The 17,291-nt window shown below is 42.8% G+C and overlaps 1 protein-coding gene across 2 annotated transcripts in view; it reads right to left on the bottom strand.

Moving 5' to 3' along the window:
• Nucleotides 1-1,347: 1,347 nt before the first annotated feature.
• Slc1a2 (solute carrier family 1 member 2) overlaps nt 1,348-17,291 on the bottom strand; it is a 130,167-nt gene continuing 114,223 nt past the window's right edge. For both annotated transcript variants that reach the window (XM_041678999.1, XM_041679001.1), the window contains exons 10-11: nt 14,536-14,767; nt 1,348-10,361 (exon numbers count right to left, since the gene is read on the bottom strand). In XM_041678999.1, the coding sequence (XP_041534933.1) occupies nt 10,290-10,361; nt 14,536-14,767 (304 nt within the window). In that variant the 3' untranslated portion in view covers nt 1,348-10,289. The remainder of the gene's footprint in view (nt 10,362-14,535; nt 14,768-17,291) is intronic.

Here is a 17,291-nt window from a genome sequence, read left to right as displayed (position 1 = left end):
CATCATTTAGTGATATGAATTATGCTGTGTCACGTCTATGAATTTTGATTATTCAATATCAGATATATGCCTCTTTCTTCTCCTAAGAATGGAAGAGAACAAATCCATCCCATCTATCAGTGGGGTGCAGTGTGAAATGTGGGCCTGTCACTGTCTGGTGGGCGTTCATTGCACAAGTACCTCAACATGTCTATAGTGATCCTTCCTTTGAAGACCTTGTGTTTAATTTCTTAAACATGAACTTTTAATGCTTACCATGCAATGCCTCAGGGATGATTGTTCTAATTCCCTTACAAGACTGAATATGATTGCTCTGCTGGGATACTAAGAAACTGTTTGACTATGTCTTTTATGGACTTTTTAAGGAAATCAAGGAAAAGTTTCATGTCCATTTTCTTGCCATGTATTTGACAAAGTTGAACTTTCTTGTCCCCTTGAAGTTAGGCAGAGCTGTGCCACTTGCTTTGGCCAGTGAATCATGAGCACTGAGATTTAGTATGGGTTCTGTTGTCTTTCTTTTTACCTGCACTGGTAAACATGGAGATGGTCTCCCTCCTACTTCCTGTTGTGGTTTGTATGTGGATCTCTCCTACCCAAGGTTCATGTGCTCGAAGCTTGGTCCTAAGTATGAAAATATTAGGGGATGTGGGACCTTTAAGAGATGGGATACAGTGAGAAACGATTAGGTCATTTGAGAGACATATTCAGAGACTACTGTCTGCTTGTAGGCAGTGGATTAGGTATTACATAACTTGACTGGTTACCTTGAGGATGGTTGGTTATTGTGCAAGCAAGTGTCATATTCCTTGTATTCCTCTTCTAAACACTACACTGATCACTCTTGCTTTCATTTCTCTCATGGAATGTCACCTGCTTTGACATTATGAGGCTCTTGCTGACCGTAGTCACCTGAACTTGGACATTTCAACTTCCCAGAAAATGATCCCAAACAAATGTCCTTTCCTCACAAGGTATTCACGTCAGATGTCCCAGAGAAGCCCCCAGTGGACTGAACACTCCTTGGATGAGGACAGCGAGGAGCAGGGATTGATAGCCTGCATGAACAGGGCTTTTAGAAGCTTCTGAGGTCAGGGGCTAACCTGTCATGGCTGGTTCGCTAATGACATATCCTAACACCCAACTCTGCTAGCTTTACTTCATTCTTCATTTGACATGACTATTGTATACTGAGATTTTTTTCAAAGAAAAAAAATGTTTATTTGTAATACTATAGATTTCGGTCCATAATTTAGTGATCCTTTTATCACAAAGATCACCAAAGATGTAACTAACACTCTGTAACTAAAAGAATAAAGTAAGAAACGAAGAATAGGCAACCACCAAGAGAAACTGGAATCCACATTTATTGATGATATGTATATATACACACACAGAAGTTAAAACACTTAGTGAAGGATTGGATTCCCAGGTTATTTCCATCAGATGAAGAGCATCCAGTTATTTTACACAGGAATGTTACAGTCATCAGTCCATATCACAAAAAAAGTTGAAGACAAACATGGGAGACCTCAGCTACCCAAGATGTGCTTTGCCAGCAAGGTATTTCCTAGTACCATATATAAGAAACAGTCTCCAAATTAGTTGAGTTTCTCATCTTTTTCCATTCATTAGTCTTTAAATACCACATGCTATTATAGATACACTATGCTACATGACATCAGACCAGCAGGGACTGTGAACTTGAGGGAAACCATTAATCCTGCCTACAGTCTACTTTCCCTTCAGTACAGTTCTCATCCAGAATTTGAAGGACCCAGACACCACATCCCCTCACTCCACATATCTGGAGCAGCCCCTGGAAATGAATGAACTTAACATCTTCATCATCTCTGAAAGAAGGAGGGGCTACGAGAACGCCAGAGCTCACAGCATGGTATTCAGTGAGTATGAGGAGGGATGTGGTTTGGGCCACCAGCATCAAATTGTCCTTGTTAATCTCATCCTCACCCACTTCACACACGCAAGCAGAGCATTCTGGATAGGGAGATCAGACTCCTATCACAAACTTGGGATCAGTGCATCAGAGGTTGGTCCTCTGCCCCTGGCCACTGCTGGCCCCTGGCCGTGCTGTGCTTCTGGTATTCTGTTGTTTTCTGACAACTGTGCAAATGCTGCCAGAAGTGTGCTTTGGGGGGTGGGGGCAGGGGGTTTCACCTGCACAGCAGTTAATCAGTAAATGCATCCCCGCATTCTGACTCAAGATGTCAAGGGGAACACGGCTCTTCAGAATCTTGGGTCACGAGCACCATGGCATGATGAAGATCTGACAACCAGGAGGTTGACCCTTCCCCAAAGACATGATTTGAGCATGCCAAGGAGCAGATGGAGCCCCCCTTCTTTTGTCTCTATAGGACCAGCCCTCTGGTGAGGGAGGACAGGAGATGAGTGTCCTCATTCTAAACCTCCCTCGGCCTTGACAACCACAAGTTCCCCAGTGCACGGAATGGGAAGGATGCAGGCATAGGATGACCTTTCACGGTGTGGCAAGACACACATTCAACCCGATCCCTGCTCAGAGTTGTATTTACAAAGGTGCTGAACACATAGAATCAGTACGGAGGCTTCACAGGTAAGTTCTTCACTCAGATTACATTGAGAAAGAGAGATAACCCCTAGAAAATACCTAAGACGGCAAAAAAAAAATTTTCCAAACAGCAATCAACATATCTATTGCATTTAGATAAACAGCAAGAACAACATTTAAATTAAATTACATCTATACACCATTTCACTGAAATTACACACAAATACCTACATTATCGCTACACAAAGTGCATAGGCACTGTCTTCATGCGTGAACCAAGTGTCAGCGTGTACACACAAGAACGTCATGCTCTGATAGCTAGCTGTGCTTGGAAACAGGTACAATCTTAGTCAGTGGAGGGCACATCTAATCTGTTCATTAATGGGAAGCAGGTTCAAATACATGCGAGCATGTGTTCTATGTAACAGACTACCCTTTCAAACACGGTAAAATACTAGCCCTGCCACCACCTCAGAGCGTGTGTTTGGTGGAGGAAAGACACTGCGTGTTTTCCGTGGCTACCGGTTTACCTTGAGGGAAGGTTACATAGTTTGATGTCTACCTGAGGATAATCTATTTGGGTTTATTCTAAATAAACTCAGTGAAACTCTAAATCCCACCTCCAGTCCCCCAGTGACACAGTATGGATTCTGAAATCCGGGTACTAAAAATATGTTATCTTTAATTTTCTTTAAAAATATATGTTTAATTCATGCAACAATGTGAGGTTTTGCTCTCGTTTTGCTTGGCAAGACTCAAAACTGCACCTAATCTGTCCCCAATTCTTGTCCTACCACTCATCCTCCATCTTTGCTACTCAACATTTTCCTAGGCCAATTTTCACTTAAGTGTTTAGGAATGTATAGAAGACTCTGATATAGAAAAGATCCCACTGTTAGCACCAGCCTTTATCTTATGGGAAAGGAAAATTAGAACGGTCAATTGGGAATACAAGGCCCAGTGCCGGGAGAAAAGAAGTCAGCCCCATTCCTTGGCATTGGAGGATTAGCTGTCCAGATGCGCATCCTGAGTACCTAAGGGAGTTGAGCAATTCCTTGTGCCTAGTTAGGTCATGTTACTCATTGCATTGTCAAGGACCGAGTTCCTAAACTTCTCAAATGTGGCTGTATGCTCAAGAAACAGCTGATAACCCTAAATTGCTATAGAAACTTGTGCTCAAATTAGTTACACTTCTATCTATGTGGTTGTATAGAAAATATCATAAGAAAATATCTGTCTGAAAAATTACAGATACTAAATACATTATTTCGGCCTACTCTGAGTCTTTACGATTTTTGAAGAATAGATATAAACATGTGTAATATTATTAAAGGCTAAATTAAGGTTAAACTTGTAATATCCAGGACTATAAATATTTCTCTTTATAAATAATAGCAAAGAACTTTGGGGATTCGTGTAAGAAAGAATGTAAGATTGGGCCAAAATAGCTTTGTAGACTTAGGGTGCAATACTGATCAGAGGGCAATATGCTGTCCCTAGTAACACAGGTTCTTCCCAGGAAGCTAAAATATATCTGCTGGCATCAAGATAAATTCAGTTCACAGTTTGCCAGCTCTCTCCTCAAGCTGTAGAAAACAAATAGAAAAGAATATACAAAATTTCTCTCAAAAGTAGGTTTGTTTTCATATATACAAATCTCTATATGACCAGATGATTTGGTCCGTGATGTGCAGCGTGAAGGTGGGATGCTGAGCTCTCACAGAGGAAGGAAGGAAGGAAGGAAGGAAGGAAGGAAAGAAGGAAGGAAGGAAGGAAGGAAGGAAGGAAGGGGAAAGGGTTGAGGTGAGCTGTAGAAGAATCTGGGTACCAAAGACTCTTAAGACAGGAAGGGAAATATGGAGTAGTAAATCACCAGGTTTCAGATTGTGTTTCAGAGAATTTGCTCCAGCGTGGAGGAACCTTAGGGATATGTTTGACCAACTTCCTTGGCTTGTGAGTGTATTTGTCCCCTAGGAAAGGCAGCGGGCTGTTTCCAGGCAGAGTAAATGGTTGCCACGAGGAGAAACAGAGCCCAGAAGCAGCAAGGCTCTGACTGCATCATGCCAATGTCCCAGAGGATGGTAACAAGGATAGCAGTCGTTGTCAGGTTCCAAAGCTCATCCAGGGATTGGGGGTGTCTCCAGAGGAACCCATTGTCTAGGTTACATACTGACTCTGCAGAGAACAGGTCTATTCCAACGGTAGATTTTGATCTCAGCACAGAAACTCCTCAAAATACAACCAGAAAGACTTCTAAAAATACCAAAATGGGTAACTGGGTCACAGGATAAAAATTAAAACAAGACTGGGAGATGGCGTAGGAAAAAAAAATCCTGATGGGAAATGATTCCAGGTGGTAGTGTAAACCTTATTCCCCAGGGACCTTATCCCTCACTTTTTGACAGTGACCTCAAGCGGGTCAGTTAACAATCATTATTTTTCTTCTCTGCTCCCGGTCCGGTCTTCTGCTACCTCAAGGTTGGGGGGTGGGGGGAGACACGACACGGTGGGGGGGGGACATGGGGACTGACACAGGACACCCAACCACATCACTACCACCAGCAAAAAGGAACCCTTTTAGACCTGGTTTTCCATCTTGCGAGCCCAAATCTGAAGAGCTAAAATCTTTTCTGGCAAGAACGATGTCCACCGCACTAGACATCTCTAGCAGATATTTGGTCAGAGGGCAAACACGCAAGCTATGGCCTATTACAACAGAACTGGAGAGGGTAAGCAGGCTTGTAACATCCTAACTAGAGACTCTGTGGGCACAAGAAAGGGCTGGAGCAAACGGGAAAACTCCCCTCTCATAAGTGACAGCGTCCGTCCCTACAATGTTCTGTCTGTTATGTAAGCAAACCAAGAGGGAAACTTTCAAATCCGCCTGCACGTCCCTCCAGAGGAAAGGTGCGGCTCCCTGGCTCAGGGATGGATGTACATGCCTGCACGGCACGCATGTGGAGGGAAAGGTACGTGGAGACGGTTGCTGTGGTTGTGTGAATCTCGCACCAAATGTCAGGAGTGTTCAAGCTTTGCCAGGGCCTCCCAAGTTCCCACACAGGTTTGGCAATTAGGGCTGTTTGGGGAAAATGGTGTGGGCTGAGTATTTGGAGTGGGCTCTGTTGCCACAGCAGGCATGATGCAACAGCGTCTGTGAGGTGCCTGGTCCCTCACCATGACTCTGCAGAGGATTTCCCTGGGCAGAACGGCCGCTCCTGTGAGAACAGTGAGTTTAGGTTAAAGGCATCTTTCCAAAAAATATTTACTGTGGTTTAAACTATGGGTTAAAATGGCCGCTCTCCAAGCTTGTTGTAAAGAATGGGATGGAATAGAGGCTTGAGGTGGAGTCACCCAAAGGGAATGCAGGGGGGGAAAAAAGTCATCTAAACCAATTATTCATTATTGTGGGTTTTTACAACTTAAAATGCAAATAAGCCATGCTTTAGACCAGGAAGCCTCTGAAGATGGAAGAGAGTAAAGCAGAGATCAGAAAAGTGCATGCGCAGAGATAGAGGAAGATGTCGGTCATTTGGTCCGATCCCTTTCCTTCTCATACGGAAGCGAGAGAAGCGCGGACAGACAGTGGCCTGTGTAAGCCACCCAGCTACAAGGGGGCAGTGTCTAAATCAAATGTTTCCTCTCCCAAACCACGTTGTTTTTAAGCATCCCTGTGCCGTTGCCTAATTATGGTTTAGGCAGTGAGACTGGATATTACTCAGTTAAGATCTGCTGCCTCCTCCCCGGCCAACCCCCGCATAACTACATGCCCATTTACCGCCCTGACTGTTGAGCAATGGGATGGAAAGAAAGGAAGGAAGAGATCAGTGAACTGGGAAGAGAGTTTTAGGGAAATTCCTAAACCGATGGGTGTTTTTGAGCAGATTTTATATCACTCCACCCGCGAAAAGATAGCTGTCACTTTTGCCACCTGGCTTGGTTGGCACGCAGTGACCCTTCTTTTGGGTTTAGCCAGAAATTTCTACAGGTGCCAAGACCATGAATATTCAGTGACAACTTGATTTAGGAAACCCTCCCTTGAGACACTGTATCTTCTTACGGTCCTTGGCCCTGGAGTCCTGTAAGTATCCCAATACCGGAAAATCCCATCTGGTCCTTCTTCTCTGTTTATAATGAGTTAGGCTGGAAAATAAGCAAAAGTGTGAAGCCCACGACAGAGAGCAGAAGCTGGGCGAGCTGCCCCTGGGCTGTAACTGCTGCCGTCTCAGCCATCAAAGGTCAGAGCTGCTCAGACTTGTCTACCCGAGTCATAAGAGTGGGAACTCCTGTTTGGATTTATGGCTCTGCTGCATGAGAGAAATAGCGCAAAGGCAAGAGCCTGGATCCTGACGAAACCAAAAAGTTATAGTAATTTGCTTTGGAGGACAAACGGGAGATTATTTGCAAAAACAAGGCAGGATTGGTTTTTTTTTTTCTTCTGAGGACCCCAGAGATAAGTTTCCCAATATCTCAGCGAGAGCAGTCCTCTAAATAATTGTATCTGCATGTGGCATGATTTTCCAGCCACCACAGGAAATCACCCGAGACCAAGTCAGCTGACCATTGAGACTCCCAGCATCCCCTTGCAAAAATTGTTCCCCACACTGAATTCTTCCTACCCACTTCTCTGCTTTCTTAGTTTCCATCCAGGGACATTTCGGTAGCCTTTCACTCTGACTGTCCAAGCTAACTAGAGAGAGGAGAAAAGGCCATTTGTCTTTTATGGAGCATGAAAACTTCTACAAGCAATGAGGCCACACAGGCTTTTGCTATACCCAACAGGAAGTAAAAAACGGAATCTGGTTGTGACTCTGTGGCCCTAAAATCACCTCCAGGCCTTTACTGAGGTTATGTGTGCTTATATCCTGATAACTGTATATGGAAAGGCCACCCTCAGAAATCTAAGGTTAAACACCACCTTCAAAACAGTCATCTTATTCACTGACTGGATTGGCTTTGCTGGGTTTTACTCAATAGCTGAATATTAATTCCTCTTGCTTCTCAAAGGGAAAGGATGAGAAATGGAAGGCTGAATGTCTGCTTGGTTGGTTTGCTTCTGAAACGATTTTGTTTCCTAAGAAGTAACAACCAAATCCATTTAAGGAATAGGGCTACCGAAGTTTCAAAATACAAACCTCCCTAGAGTTAGTGTATGTGATACTGTGTCACATTCAGTGTGTGTGTGTGTGTGTGTGTGTGTGTGTGTGTGTGTGTGTGTTTTAGAGAAAGGGAGAGAGAGAAAGAGAGAGAGAGAGAGAGAGAGAGAGAGAGAACGAACTACATATAAGAGATTGGACATTCAGATCTACAATTCTTGTGAGACCAGGTATGTAATCTGAAATCAGAAAAACCCTACTAGGGAAGCAGTGTCCCTTGGCTCTCCTAAAAACACTGCCCTCTGACACAGGTTAATGGGACAGCTAGGGACAAGCTGAAGACAAAACAAACTAGAAAGGTTTTCAGGCAGACTATGAAGCAACAGCATACATTGTCATTATGTGGCTGCTTTTGAGAAAAGGTCAATGTATAAGTAACGAGATGGCCTTCCATCTGGGGAGAACCATTGTATGGAAAGACGTCCCCCAACACACATAGCAAAACCCAGCATGCTCCTGGATGCCTTCCCTAGATACATCTACACAGGTAGGAAAGCATTTCCTACGGGGGTAGTGGGTACCACTTTCAGGCTATCTGGAACAGTTCCACAGCTACACCAAAGACTGTCATCTTGGTCCCTCTTGTCTTCTATAAGGGACTCATTGCCTGTCATGGCTACCCTAATAACTGTCCTTCAAATGAAGGTGAAAACAAACAGCACTCAAAAACCATCTGCCAGCTGGTTCGCTGGTGCCCATCTTAGAACTGAGGCTGAGCAGGACGGCTGTGAGTTTGAAGCTAGCCTGGGTTGCACAGCAAAACCTTGTTTCAAAAGCCAAAAACCAAACCAAAAAAATAAATAAATAATTCAGTTAATACTGCTCCATGGTGGTCCTTGTTTAAAAACAATTAAGGTTTATGAGATTAAAACAAAATAAAGCAAACAAACAAAAGCCAGGAATCTCTTGTCTTTTGTATGTTTCCAAGCTGTCTGATTCGAAGAAGAGAAGTCACAAGAGAGACTCAAAGGAGAGGCAATGTCGCAGTACCCTTTGTCAGAGACGCTGTATCCTACTATTATTTATGAAAGTCTCCCCAGCTCTACTTGCCTCGGAAGACACATGTATTTTGACCTATGGACCAGGTTCTATCTGCTCTTTAGAGTCAAATGTGTTCTGTTTCTCAGTTACTCAAGTTCCCAGCTAACCCTTAAACCCAGGAATCTTAGGAAAATACTGTGGGTTATTCATCAGAAGATAATAGTGGAGACAGTCAGAATTTTAGCTTGCACAACCAATCATTAAGGATTCATTGGCTACATATCACAGGCAAGCCACCATGCTGTGCCAATTATATTATTTCTTCCTTCAGACTTTCACAGCCCTTGGACAGGATTCTACCTGGGAGGTTGTGTGGAGTCATTCTTTGTCCCTAATTGATGCTTTGAGGCTGCCTGCACTCTGTCTTGGGAATATCACCTTTATAGGATTTTATAGAGAGTTTCGCTTGTTGTTCCTTTCTCACTGAAGAGGAAGAATGCTTTTGTGTCTTGGGATGGTTTTCAGGCCCTTTATAAAATGGAACACTTTCTACATGTTATATATCAAAATGATATGAAAAGAGGCATAGTCAACATATGTCCCTCTGTGTGAGGAAGCTAAAATGCTCAGCAATGTAGACGGGTGAGAATGTCAGGGAAGCAATTTGGATATTGAAAATCCTTTTGTTAGGAACTCAAATGAGAATCTGATGCATGGAACAAATAGAAACAGATCAGACAGACAATCACACAACTTCACTCTACTGTCTGAATGCAAATTAAACAAGTGTGCTTGAATATTTAAGTCTGGTTAAAAGTTAGATTGACTATGTTCTCCTACTTTTCTCAAGGTATGCAGTAGTTATGCACAGATAATTCCTAGTTCATTTTCAAATTTTAAATTCCCCATTTTTCATTTTCTCTCTCTCTCTCACACACACACACACACACACTCACTCACACACACACACACACACACACACACTCACACAGAAGGCAGAGCAGCTGTCATGGGCTCCAGGGTCACCTGCCTTCCAAGAGTATGGGCACCCACTTAACTTAGACAGTACACAAATTGTAAGTCGTCAGAGTTCCCTACAACAGATGCTTCCGATCAACACAGGTGTTGACTTTACAGGTTGGAGAGGAGGAACTTCTAGAAGCTTCTAGCAGAATCTTTAGTACAGAACAAGGTGAGCCATGAACACTTTAAGAAATACCATACTGCGTGTGCTCACTGTCTCCAGTCCCTGGCGTGTACCACACTGCTTTCGTCCTGTCTCCCTGGGGAAACAGCATACACAGGTCTGCATCGAGACATAGGGAAGCTCGCGAGAACGTGTCTTCTGTTCAAAGTGGTTTCTACAGCAGCATCCATCCAGACAATAACACAAGTAAGAAAATTAGACAGTTATGAAGCATTATTTGGCAAAGACACAGCACGGTGCCTGTCATCACGGTGCACAACAACTCCTCTAAGCCTCGGCTAACAGATTAAGTAAACATAGAAATATATGCATCTTTCCTTTCGCAAAGGAAGCCTGTTTAGAGCATCTTTTACCATAAGATACGCTGGGGAGTTTATTCAAGAATTGGCTGAGATTCAGGTCATTATTTTTCACGTTTCCAAGGCTCTTCCTCAACACTGCAGTCAGCTGACTTTCCATTGGCCGCCAGAGTTACCTGAAAACAATTACCATCAACATCCAACTTACAGGCCACGAACCACAAGAAACACTACCCCATGGGTCATGTGGAGAAGCACCAGATCCAAGCTTACAGTGTATGCCGAAACCATAGTTTTAAGTGGTATTCCTTCAAAATTAGTTTTGAAGTCCTCCTGGTGTTCAACAGCATAGAGAATTAAATTATATTTGCCTGGAGGATATTGAGGAATCACAGATACTCAGCATTGAAGGGACAGCTTCAACAATATTTTTAGCGTTGTGGGGAATCTCAGTGCCCAGAGATTCATTACATATTACTGTAATCCTGAAACTACAGTAAGTGCCACGTGCTACTCCATACAACCATACAGAAAGAAATCCAGCATTAGGCAGCTACTTCTACTCATGCACGTGAAAGGTTCAGCCACAGTGAGGCCAGGTGAATTTCATACATGTTTAGTCTTAATTACTGAAATGATGATGTTTTGTTTTTACTGAATGCGTTATCTTGACTTTAGAAATGAAAAGGGGGGAGTTTAAAAGTTGGAGATTAGTAGCAATGTATTCCAAATCATTTCAATGCAAACACCTAGAAACGTATAATTAGCAAACCATTCATATTTTTTTTCTGGCCCAGAGCAAACTGAACCTTTATGCAGGAGGGAAGTCTTCCCATCCACTTCTAGGCAGGTTTCCTAGCTTACCTTCTGTCTGTCTGTCCTCAACGTCATGTGCAAACTTAAACCCAGGACTGATATTCCACAGAATGAAGAGACTGGATTTATGGAAGCATTAGAATATGGAGACATGACAAATGCAGCAAGGTTTGAAAGAAGTCTGACCTCCTTTTTACCCAAGTGGAAAGGAAATGCATGCATCTAGAGCATGCAGCACGCTAGGAACAGAGAACCAAGTGACCTTCGTGAACCATGCAATGAAAATAAAAAAAAAAAAACTACCCGTTCTTTCAATTCCCATTAGCACACCCCAGCTCCCCCCAACACACCATTGCTTAAAAAGCCCATGCAGTTAGCAGGGATATGCCTCACATGCTGTTAGTCCAATGAGAATTAATAGCTCCCAACTACCATTAGGAGGTAGAGACCGGCATGACATAACAACGCTTGAAATGTTTTGACCAGAGCTGCAGCAAACTGGTTTCCCCTTCACCAAACTGTCAATAAAGACTGCCAGAGACAGACTGCAGAAACCTGCCTATTCCTGGTGACCTTGAATGTGCTTGTTTGGCTCTCAGTGATCAATCAGATCGACAGCAGTACACAGTTATCCATCACAATGTGGCATCCTTGGGAGAACCATACAACATGTGGGATGTGTTCCCTTTTTATGTGTAAATACTGGGACCTGTATTTCAGAAGTAGCGGGAACAGCGGCTTTTCTGGCACTTGTCCCCCTGCCGAACCAAAGAAAGCTGAAAGTCCTCTCCCTAAGCCACTCTACATCTGTCTTGCTCCACCGAGAGTAGGGCCTTGGCAACAAGCATTGACACTCTTCCTGCTGGGCTCTGAAAACTGGACCTAAAAAGTGGTGTCGCTGAGAGCTGACTGGAAAGAAGTTCAAAGGAATGAATGGATGCAAGCCGGATACTTGCGGGAAGGATGTGCATCTGTGCACATAGCTCTGGCTGCCTTCTACATCATTGACACAGGGACCAGAGGGAGAAGACCGAGGATCTGCTCCTCTTCAAAGAGCTAAAGTCAATCACCTCCCTAAAAATGCAAGCATCTGAGATACTTACGAAACCGGTACACCGAGATACATTATCCTCAGGGCCTGCTCGGATTAAATATTGACACCATCTAAATGCTAATTGTTCAAGACAGATGCAGGTGGTTGATAGGGTAGTCAATCTTATGGAGAGATTGAGCAACTTGCTGTACGATACTGTGCAATAAAGAAGCTATCTAGACACGACATGGAATCAAGATGCTAGTGGGGTTTAGTCAACAAATATGCATTGAGTGCCTACAATAGCCCAGGCACTGTTAAGGAGTCTGGGCACGATAATGCTGGATGAAGACCACATGCCACTATGTATGGGCTTGTTTTATAGCGCCAGGATCCATTTATTCCCTTTATTTACCTTTGCAGTTTTCTTTAAAACATGTAGTAAATAGTCTTGCAATATTTTGCTTTGTTTTGATTTTTGTTTTTCAAGACAGGGTTTCTTAGTGTAGCTCTGTCTGTCCTGGGCTCCATCTATACACCAAGCTGGCCTTGAACTCAGAGATTTTCCATGCTCTGTCTCCCAAGTGTTGGGATTAAAAGCTTGCACCATCACTTCCCAGCTTTCTGCAATCTTTAAGAAGAGGAAAGTGAGTGTGAAAAAGAAAGACGTTTCCATAGCTCTACTCCTTACTTTTCAAAACATATGCAGTACCATGAAGCCCTTTGAAAAGTCACCCAAAGGGTCCCTGCGTTAACTGGGATTCTTCTTCACATAATAGCTAAACAAAAAAAATACATATGGTTATTCCACTGAATCTCATCCTATGTTTCCTTGAGTGAAAATAATCTGAGTTCAAATCTTCTTTCTTGTGTTATATCGCATGTTCTTGTTTGCATAGCCCTAGGACATAATCAGGGCCTTACAGGTACAGGCACTCAATAAACACTTGGTGAATGACAAAAACATGCGATGTCATGGCGGAGGGGGAAACACACCACTAAATCATACAAGGCACACAATAAATACTTGATAAATATAAGATAAAAATCATTTCATGAGCCGGGCGGTGGTGGCGCACGCCTTTAATCCCAGCACTTGGGAGGCAGAGGCAGGCGGATCTCTGTGAGTTCGAGGCCAGCCTGGTCTACAAGAGCTAGTTCCAGGACAGGAACCAAAAGCTACGGAGAAACCCTGTCTCGAAAAAAAAAAAAATCATTTCATGAGAATACTGACCCTTTTTGATCAAACTAACGTGTGTGTGTGTGTGTGTGTGTGTGTGTGTGTGTGTGTGTGGAAAGGAACTTAACATGTTCACTTGGATGTGAAAAACACCAACACTGCAAAAAAAATGGATTATTGATCCAAAAATTGGTCTGAAATTTAAAAAATAGACATCACTTTTGCCTTATCAGTTGATCAATGAGTAGTCTCACTCCTCAGTTTGTAGCAGAGCCTTGGCTCACCTGCACGTGTACTTGGTATAGAGGAAACAAGCAAGGCTCTCTGGTCTACAAGTACTATGGACCCATCATCCAGTCTGGTCAATGGAATTGTTCCTGTTAGCCTTACCTCTCTGGCAGAAACCATGGAGTTATTTGGAATAACTCAAGATTTACCACAGTGAGAAGATTAAGCAGGATCTTCCAGCAGGAGTCAAAAAGGCAGCAGGGATCTCTGTTGACTCAAACTGGTTCAGCCACACACTCAACCATTTCAGCAAGCCAGCCCTTCTCTCACCACCAGGGTCTCCAGGTTTGCATCGCTCTGGTCACAACAGTATACCTTTAACAACGTCAGGTTAGCTACAGTGAAGGCCAGCAAGGACCCATCAAGCTTACAGACTTGGCACCCAACAGCTTGGAGGAGAACCCAGAACACTCACAGTGCAGGAGAACTGGAGTGTGTGGTACCTAGCATTTTAAAGACTCTGGGTAACTGTTTGGAAAGATGGTTATTCTTGGAACAGCATCCCTATTTGGGATGCAAAAAAAGAAAGAAAAGAAAAAGAAAAAAAAAAGCCAGACTAAAACTTACCCTTCCACCCAAAAATAAAAAAATAAAAGGATGACAGCCAATCAAACTTTAAAAGAAAAAGGAATTTATAATACAGAGTAAGGAGGAATAGTCATGCTACATAAAGTCAATGATACTTGATCAACGTTTTTCTTGACCCTTCCTTTGAGGAAGAGAATATCTGAAGGCCATCAAAGTTTTAACGATCACAACTTCTTGTCCCAACAAGTGAAAAAAAATTGGCCAAATTAGGGGAGTGAGGTGAATGAGGGAATCTGTTGAAACAAGCAACTGCTTGGTTCTTTTGGTGTTTGATTTACTGATTTCTCCACCATGCAGAGTGGGTTGATCTGGGCCTCATGGAAGCTTGGGTTACATGATTCCTTACAAAAGCATGGTAAGAATGGATGCAGGGTTTTGTGTTTTTAAGAAGTCCGGCATGCACTATTTAGATGCAGGTCTCAATATCCAGGAATGGGAAAGGTACCTTGCACTCGTCTATTATGACAGAGTTGTGTGCAGCATAGACACACTGATTAGAGGTGCTTTCCCTGTGGTTCTTCGTGTCGTCGTAAATGGACTGCGTCTTGGTCATTTCAATGTCTTCATGCATCCGGTGTTGCGAGTCAATGGTATCCAGTTCAGACTTGGAGAGGTGATAGACGATCCCAGCCCCAAAAGAGTCACCCACAACATTGACTGAGGTTCTCATCCTGTCCCTAGGGATGAAGCAAAGAAGTTCAGTGAGGAATTGCTCTTTCTATGAACCGAAGAATATTTCAGAGTGTTTCTCTAACCAGCAAGTATCCAGAATATCTTTCCTTGTGTCCTATGCTGCAAGTTATGAATTTTTTTAAAAAAGTGGTTGTTAATGATATAAAAACTCACTTCAGGGAATCAGCGCCAAGAAAGCTCACTGAGTTCTTAAGAGTAGTTGTGCTCGCTCATCAGAAAGTACAAGCCAGTCAGTGTGAAGGAACTTTTGACTACATTTCCTACACTTCCAAAGTCCTGTCAATGAAGGTGCTGGAAAGCTACTAAAGAGCTAAATAAATAAGCAAATAAATGTGAAAAAAGAAAGAAAGGAGACAAAGTAACGTTGTTGAGGACACTCACTTGCCCTTCAGATTCTATGAGTATGATTAAGGTACAGGAAGAGTGGAAACCTTAACTTTAAAATTCGAGCAATGACTGTGAATAAATTCTAATTGCTGGGATGCAGTCTGTCTGTCGTCAGGAAGTAGGAATAATGAAGCTACACTTGAAGGAACCTGACGTGGCTCCCTTGCAATTCTGGCTGCCTGACTTCAATCAGGCAGATCTGCCCACGGTGCTGGGGGTGCCTGTCAAGTGATCAGCGCTGAACCTGAGTTCTTGGGTGTGTCCCTGACTTTGAATGTGCTGGTCCCTCTTCTGCTCTTGAGAATCTAACTAAGGGATGCTGGAGTCTGTAGCTGAATGAAGATTTGGGCCTGAGGACATCCACGGGCACCTGAAGCTGATGGTAAAGGAACCCCAGAATAAGTGTCCAAGAAGGAAAATGGGACAGGAGTTGCCAAGGCATTAGAGACAGTCAGATGAGAGTAAGAAACCCCACTGTGCTATTATATAACAGCAGAAATGCCCTGTACATTTCAAGGGCAAAAGAGGGATGTAGTCAGTTTCAGCATAAAGAAATTATTTCTGAGAAGACATATATATTTAACTTGACTAAATACTACCCAATATATACACACATCAAGATATAATGTGGTACTTTTCTAATATAAGTGTGTTTTACATTTTAAAACATAAAATTATGTATATAATATAATTTTTGTATACAGCAGAGAAAATAAATGGCTGGGATGTAGTTCAGAGACAAAGGGCTTACTTAGCGTGTGCAAAGCTTTGGGTTTTATCACAGCACCATAAGAAAAATCATATATTCCAGAGGTAGCCTGGATTGGAGTCAAATGTGATCTTTGTCCCTTACCTACTGGCAGCTCTGAGCATCTTATTATGTGTGGGCCTTTTCAAAACTGAAATAACCAGAGATGGCCAGTGCACAGAGTTGTTAGGAAGATAAAACAATAGAACCAAAATGTTGACCACAGTTTCAGACACCTGCTAAAAACTATAAAAAGTTATTTAACCTGATGATAATGTACATGTAATATCAGTACAAGTTTTACTTAGTCAATCAAATGTATCTTGGCAGTTTCCAGGCAGCACAAGACTGGTTAAGCTGCTGTCTCCCCCTGAAAACATTAGCCTTACCTTTACTCCAACTCCTATAACAGGCAGGATGAGGCAGACAACGCCAACTACCACCTTGAGTCCACAAAAGAGAGAAGGAGCTCTAGGTTTTAGGAACAAAGAGACTGCATTGATCCACCGAGTGCAGTCTAGAAGGACAGAAATTGGCTTTTACAAGTTGAGAGCAGGAGTGGGGACATTATGTATGTAGAAGTACCTTCTCCAAAGGTGGAGAAAGCAAAAGGAATGGTTGATGAGAGAAGCAGAGGACACGGGTTGTTTTGTTTTAGAAGCAGAATACTTGAAGTTGACTAAACATTAAATGAAGCCCATTGAGATGGCAAGACTAAAGGGATGGAGAAAAGATGATGCTCTCTGGTGACGAGTCCTGGATAGATTTAAGAGAATGGGACCCAAAGTGGAGATAACAACTGTATCTTTTGGTAGAGGGACTCGACTCTACACTATGGAAGAAAAGGGACATAAGACAAATTCATGAAGATGGGTTCCTCAGGAAGACTGCAGGAAGGAAAGGATGTATGTCAGACAACAAGATGCCAATTTAGATTAAGCCCCACCTTGCCAACTTTCCAGGATACCCAGTCAGGAGAGCAATCATGGCTATTCTGTTTATATTTTTTTAATTAATTAACTTTAAAAACATCCTATCTTTTCTCATTTTACAGTTCCTACTCCCTCTCCTCCTGTTTGTATGTTTTTTGCTCCTCCAATACTGCAAAGTCAAGCAACTTACAAACCACCGGGGAAATGTCTTACTGACTCTAGAGAACTGTAACTCTGGCCCAAAAAAGGATATGAGAATTTTTGGTTCATATGTGGAAAATTTTCCACAAGCAAATAACTTTCATTTTCTGTCATGGTCACCACTGACCTCTTGGTAAAGTCTGTCTTCCATGTTGACCCCAGTAGTAGAGAGAGAAAAGAGGGAGAAGGGGGAGGAGAAGAAGGGAGGAGGAGGAAGAAGAGAAGGAGGAGAGGAGGAGA

Source organism: Microtus oregoni, unplaced genomic scaffold, assembly GCF_018167655.1.
Source record: "Microtus oregoni isolate MIOR12 unplaced genomic scaffold, Mior012 000031F_ref0000149, whole genome shotgun sequence".
Classification (NCBI taxonomy): Eukaryota; Metazoa; Chordata; class Mammalia; order Rodentia; family Cricetidae; genus Microtus; species Microtus oregoni.
The sequence above is the reverse complement of the archived record's forward strand: the minus strand, read 5'-3'. Positions and strand labels throughout refer to the sequence as shown.